The following is a 6,401-nucleotide window of genomic DNA, read 5'->3' on the forward strand; positions in this document are numbered from 1 at the left end:
CTAGAATCATAGAATTGTAGAAGGTTTTGGGTTGGAGGGGACCTTTAGGGGTCATCTAGCCCAACCCCCTGCAGTGAGCAGAGACACCTTTAACTTGATCAGGTTGCTCAGAGCCCCGTCCAACCTGGCCTTGAATGTTCTCAGGGATGGGGCCTCCACTACTTCTCTGGGCAACCTGTTCCAGTGTTTCACCACACTCGTAAAGAATTTCTTCCTTGTGTCTAGTCTAAATCTACCCTCTTTTAGTTTAAAACCATTACCCCTTGTCCTGTCACAGCAGGCCTTCCTAAAAAGTCTGTCCCCATCTTTCCTATAGGCCCCCTTTAAGTACTGAAAGGCCACCATAAGGTCTCCCCGCAGCCTTCTCTTCTCCAGGCTGAACAAGCCCAACTCTCTCAGCCTGTCCTCATAGGAGAGGTGCTCCAGCCCTCGAATCATTCTTGTAGCCCCACAAGCTGGTTAGAAACCAGCCTTTACCCAAGGAAGATACTCACAGGGGCTCAAACCAAACCCAAGGTGGCTTGAACTTTGCTCTGAATGTGGAGACAGGATGAGCATGTCTGGCTCCAACCCCACTGAACCCAACCAGAAACCACAGAAAAAAATACTTGCAGGTGGTGGTGGTTCAGAACGCGTTTGTCTAAAAAACATTATCCCTCATGGAGACCTGCTCAACGTGGGGAGTGCAGTGCCCATGGGGGTCAGCGGAGCCATGCCACAGTTACATCTCCCCCTCTCTGCTGCATTCCTGTGTCCATGCCCCACCACTGCCAGCCAGCGCCACTGGCCTCTGCTTCCAGCTTGGTATAGACAGCGTTGGACACATTTGTCCCAGGCTGTATGCATGTGGGTAATTGTGGGCAGGAGAGACAAGGGGACATTAGGTCCTGTTTCACTTTTCTTGGCACTGTTTGTATTCCCAGCCCACTCCAGCTTCCACATCAGCTCTAAGCACCAGGCGAGAGGCAGAAGCTCTGTGTGGGGAACACGAGCAGTGCCAGGCCTCCAGCAAGGTGATAACGGAGAAGAATGGAGACCTCCTGGTCCAGGCCTATCTTCCTCTCACTGTCCTGTCCACCTTTAAATGCTGGCATCTCTGGTGTCTACCAGTGCCAGCTAGCTTGGGTTGAACAAACATCTAATAAGATGTTACTGGCCAGTTAATGCTTAGACTGGCATAGCAAACTGCAAACCAAAACCTACTGGTTTAGGTCCTTCCCCCTCCTGCAGATCCCACCTGTGCATGAGACTGCTGCTCCCGCTGTCCCTCAGCTGGAGGCATCTCTGTGTGCTTGTCCACGGCAGTCCAGGCATGCCAGGGTTGCTTTGATGGCTTAGGTCCGTGCTGACATTGCTGACTCTGCCTGAGGCACGGTCACACAGGCAGCTCAACAGGCAGCCTGCAGAAGGCAGGTGCCTCCAGCAAGTTGTGGCAGCGACTGGGAGCGGGGTGGTAACTTCAGGTGTCCACCCCCCAAGCATCTACAACCTTACTGTAGAAACAACAGCAGCAGAATGGTGTAATTTCACATGAAGGGCATAAACTAGCCTAGCGCTAGTCACCAGTGTTCTGCCATTAGTATTAGTTGCTTTTTTATTCTTTTTAGTTGCAGTAAAAATAACTAAATGGCCATTGTAGAAGTGTAGCTGTGCCCTTTAGCCACCTCCTTCCTGGCCTTCTTCTACCCCCATATACACTATTAGCAACTATACCCACAGCGCAACACCTCCCGTGTGCTGCTGCTGCTGCTGCTGGGTTCCTGCTAATGGTATTTCTTCTTTGGCTTCTTCACTCTAGGGGAAATCTGCTGACTCGGACCCTAGCAGACATCGTGCATAAAGACGACTTTGTTCTGAATTCCGAGTATCTTATCACGCTGCTCGTCGTGGTGCCAAAGTAAGGCAATAGTGCATGCACACATGCTCAGCGTGCCGTTGAGTTTCAGGCCTAAGCACCAGATCCTGGGACAGGTTGGAGCCGCTCACCAGTGCCATGGCTGGGGCACGGCTGGAGCTGTTAGCAAAGAGAAAGAACAGCTTCTGCCAGGGGTGGAGCTAGCACAAAAGAAAGAGACAAAGACTGCTCCTGGATGGAGGTTAAAACTCGGAGCAGGACAGGAAGGGGATGGAGATTTTTAACTGTTACAGAGTGGGTTCTCAAACAGCCTCCTGGTAGGAATAGTGGGAGTTAAAAAAAAGGAGAAAAACAGATTCTTACTGGAACTTTGCCAGCTTGTGAAAGGAATTAGACCTGTCAAACTCGCAAGGCCACCACTGGTGGTGTATTCGTAAGTGCCTGCAGGTAGGATGACTGCCATCACCATCAGTTGTGAAGTTACGCCATGTCCTTCTCAGAAGCCTACACAAAACTTCTCCTCTCAGGATAGCCCTGTCCTGACACACACACATACAGTACCGTCACTTTTCTGTCTGTGAAAATCATGTTACAAAAAGCTATCTGAGGTAAGTTTGTTGAGTTTATTATCTGCACATTCTTTCAGATTCCCCTTGAGCCCTTTCTCCCAGTGCTGGCCCTCGCCACGTTTGCAGTGTGGCACCGGATCGGCTCTGGGATTGCGCATAGCAGATGTACCGCACCTACCCATGGATCAGGGGCAGCTTGCGCAGGGGTCCTGGGGAATGGGACACTGCGTGGCAGCCTGCAAGGATGTGCCAAAAGCCACGTTATTCCCACCATCAGCTTCTTGCTCTGGGCCCTTCCTCACGCCAAGGCCCAAAGTGAGGACTGAGGGTGCAGCGTTGAGGGAAACAGCTCCCTAGCTGGTGACTAGGAGGGGAAAGGACAGGAGAGGTTAATGTATCTTAATCACATAACCCAGCAGAAAGAGCTCCAACCTTTCTAACCTAAGCCATTAGCTTGGTTAACTATATTTATCTACACATTTGCTTTCTAGTATGTATTATTTATTTATTGTGCTTTGTTTTGTGTTGCTTAAAGGTCAAGCTACATACAGTGGCAGAAGACCTATGAATCCCTCTCTGATATGGTAGTGCCTCGCTCCACCAAGTAAGTGAAGTTCCAAATTAAGGTCCCTGTTTGTTCAGAGATCCCTGCTGTATTTCAGCCCCTCAGATTTCTGGGTCCTGGGAGGAGTCACTTGTCTAACGCATGGGCTCCATGCTAACATACAGATTTGCCCAACCTCATTCTCAACCGAAATCAGAAATTACTCTGTTGAAGGGAAGTGCAGATGAAAGAAAAAAAAAAGCATCACTTTTTTTTTTACAATTAGCTTGCTGTTCCCCTTTCCAGTAATTTAGTTCTTTCTACTTTCAACCAGGGACTTTGCTTTTTGTGTAACTCAGACAAACAATTTGTTACAGTAATCCAGGCATAACTCAGACACACACAATCACATGCAACTTTACGGAAACTAATTTAACGAAGATCAAATGCTGTCTTTACATCTTTAATTGTTTCCTGCTGTAGAGTAGGATAATTCAGAGTACTGCCATTTGCATTAGCAAATGCCATGTTAACTTATCTTTTCACCTGGAGTAAAAAATCCATCCTAGGAATTAAACATTCCAAGTCTTTGTTCCCTACTTCAGTCACAGAGTTCTTGATAAGCAGGGTATTGTTCAGTACCATAAATGAAAAAAAGAACTGCAATAGGGGAAGGTAATGAGGGATTTGCCATGTCAAATCACAGCAGCGACTTTCCCTCCCACAGAATGATTGCTGAGGATGCTGAGGGAGGACTCTTCACAGTGACCCTGTTTAGAAAAGTGATGGATGACTTCAAGGCTAAAGCCAGGGAGAACAGGTAAGAAGCATGCATTGCCAGGCAGGGCAGGCTAGCGAGCGATGGGGTAAGGTGAGGCTTGTGCTGCATGCAGCACAGCTGAATCCATCCCTGGGGTTTAGGACTTTGCTGTTTGGGCTGCTGCTGGCCCCAAAGCCACTGAGACAGCGGGGTTGGAAGGAGCTGTGGCAGCAGGTACAGTCGTCCTATTTAAGCACCAAACTACAGATCCTGGAGTGGTCCTTCCTGCTCTTGTGCTACTGACAGCGGGGAGCTTGCTTTCTGGGGGTGGTTTCAACTTCCACCCTCCACATACTTTAAATGGTTAAATGGCTAACAACTTTGAAACATCCCATACCCGCTTCTCCAGAGGCAAAAGAAATGAGTGTGGATATTGCTTGGAATGTGGTTTGTGAGAGCAAATGTTGTCCCATTGTAGGTTCATGGTTCGAGAATTTTATTTTGATGAGAAGGAACTGAAATGTGAAAAGGAAGAGCTGATGAAATTAGCTTCTGACAAGAAACAACAATATGTAAGTAGTACATCAAGTTGATGGCCCATGTAATGACAGCCTTTGCTAACAGCACGCCCAAGCACCTCTCACTTGGAAATGGCTTTGTGGTTCCATCAGGCTCCTGTGAGCTCCATTTAGCCCAGAAAACTGAGGCACGGAATAGATAACACAATTTGCCCAATGTCATCTGAGTTTTTGATAAGCTGGGAGCCGCTAACAGGCTGCCTGAGAATTATCTCCGCAGCCCAAGATGGCCTTGGTGGCGGTAGCGATGGAGCTGTTTCACGTAGCGAGGGGATCACGATACCATGGTGTCTGTCCTCATAGGGCCCGTTACTGCGCTGGCTGAAAGTGAACTTCAGTGAAGCATTTGTGGCTTGGATTCACGTGAAAGCCCTGAGAGTTTTTGTTGAATCTGTCCTGAGGTAAGTGGGCAAACATGCAGTGCCAGCAGAGATTCCTGTAGAAGTCAAAATGCACAGTGCTCCTCCTGGGGCCCTTGCTTCATGTGAGGGAACAACCCCTACCCACCAGGCTCCAGAAGCTCACAGGAGACTGTCCTGGTTTTGGCTGAAATAGAGTTGATTTTCTTCCTAGTAGCTGGTATAGTACTGTGGTTTGGATTTAGTACTAGAAAAATGTTGATAACACACTGATGTTTTGGTTGTTGCTGGGTAGTGCTTAGAGTGGCCAACGGCTTCTCAGCTCTCAGCTCTGCCAGGTGCACAAGAAGCTGGGAGGGGACACAGCCAGGACAGCTGACCCCAACTGGCCAAAGGTCTATTCCAGACCATGTGATGTCATGCTTGGTATATAGACTAGGGGAGGAAGAAGGAAGGGGGGAGGGATGACACACACGTTCGGAGTGATGCCGCTTGTCTTCCCAAGTCACTGTTACACGTGATGGAGCCCTGCTTTCCTGGAGATGGCTGAACACCCGCCTGCCCATAGGAAGTGGTGAATGAATTCCTTGGTTTGCTTTGCTTGTGCGCGTGGCTTTTGCTTTACCTATTAAACTGTCTTTATCTCAACCCATGAGCTTTCTCACTTTTACTCCTCTGATTCTCTCCCCCACCCCACTGTGGGGGGTGTGAGCGAGTGGGCTTGGGTGGTGTTCAGCTGCCTGTTGGGTTAAACCACAACAGAGATAATACAGAGGACCACAAAAATAGTCAACATACAAAGCTGATGAAAAACAGTTCTTTGGGGGCACTTACAGGGAAGTGGAAAATAGGAAGACACCATTTAGTTGACTTTCAGCTTCAGAAAGAAAATGCGTTCAGATAAGGAGGCAGCACACCGCCGCCGAGGTGGTGCAGTCAGCTAGCGTGCCAGGGGACTGCAGAGGGAGAAGAGCAGGAGCGGAAAGATGTGCCCCTTCCCAGCAGATGATCCCGTACCTTGATGTGTTTCAAGGTACGGCCTCCCGGTGAATTTCCAAGCCATGCTGCTGCAGCCCAACAGGAAGTCTGTAAAACGCCTGAGAGAGGTCCTGAATGTGGTCTTCAAGCACCTGGATGAAGTTGCAGCAGCAAGTATAATGGAGGTACGTATTTGGGTGACGATGGCCCGTGCTGTAGCATGTCTCAGTTTAGCCAAATGAACACTTGGACAGTTGGGGGGTTAGAGCAACTCCTCACACCTTGCAACCTGGGATCCCCAGGTGCAGCTCTAATCCCCGGTGGTTATGGACTGGACTAAGGGTAACAGGTAGGCTCAGATCATGATGGAGATGCACAGAGGTTGCTTATATTTTCTGCTGAAGCATCTGATGCTTACAGCTACGGGACTGAGGTAGGTCTGCTCAATTATGTCAGTTCTTCTTGGTAAAAAGATTCAAGTCTTCTATAAACATTCAGATCAACACAAGCAAGAAAAATTAATTCAGAACTAAGTGCTAGGACTGTGTCACCTCTGTCCCCGGTAAAAGGCTGTCATTGACTACATACCTCAAGCTAGGACTTCAGCAAAGCAGGAGTACTTGCTTTCTCCCTCCCTCTATCTTGAGTGCACAATTTAGGATAAACCCATTAGAACCACAGAATCGTAAAATTGTTTAGGTTGGACACGACCTTTAAGATCATCAAGCCCAACCGTTAACCTAACCCTGCCATCCCAC

At 48.6% G+C, this 6,401-nt stretch overlaps 1 protein-coding gene across 2 annotated transcripts in view; it reads left to right on the forward strand.

The window, feature by feature from the left end:
• Window positions 1-6,401, forward strand: part of ATP6V1C2 (ATPase H+ transporting V1 subunit C2) — a 20,858-nt gene that overhangs the window by 13,328 nt on the left and 1,129 nt on the right. For both annotated transcript variants that reach the window (XM_035895340.1, XM_035895341.1), the window contains 6 exons: window positions 1,799-1,897; window positions 2,960-3,028; window positions 3,696-3,788; window positions 4,207-4,300; window positions 4,610-4,707; window positions 5,699-5,828. In XM_035895340.1, coding sequence (XP_035751233.1) covers window positions 1,799-1,897; window positions 2,960-3,028; window positions 3,696-3,788; window positions 4,207-4,300; window positions 4,610-4,707; window positions 5,699-5,828 — 583 coding nt within the window. The remainder of the gene's footprint in view (window positions 1-1,798; window positions 1,898-2,959; window positions 3,029-3,695; window positions 3,789-4,206; window positions 4,301-4,609; window positions 4,708-5,698; window positions 5,829-6,401) is intronic.

Source organism: Egretta garzetta, unplaced genomic scaffold (assembly GCF_000687185.1).
Source record: "Egretta garzetta isolate BGI_Z169 unplaced genomic scaffold, ASM68718v1 scaffold15, whole genome shotgun sequence".
NCBI lineage: Eukaryota > Metazoa > Chordata > Aves > Pelecaniformes > Ardeidae > Egretta > Egretta garzetta.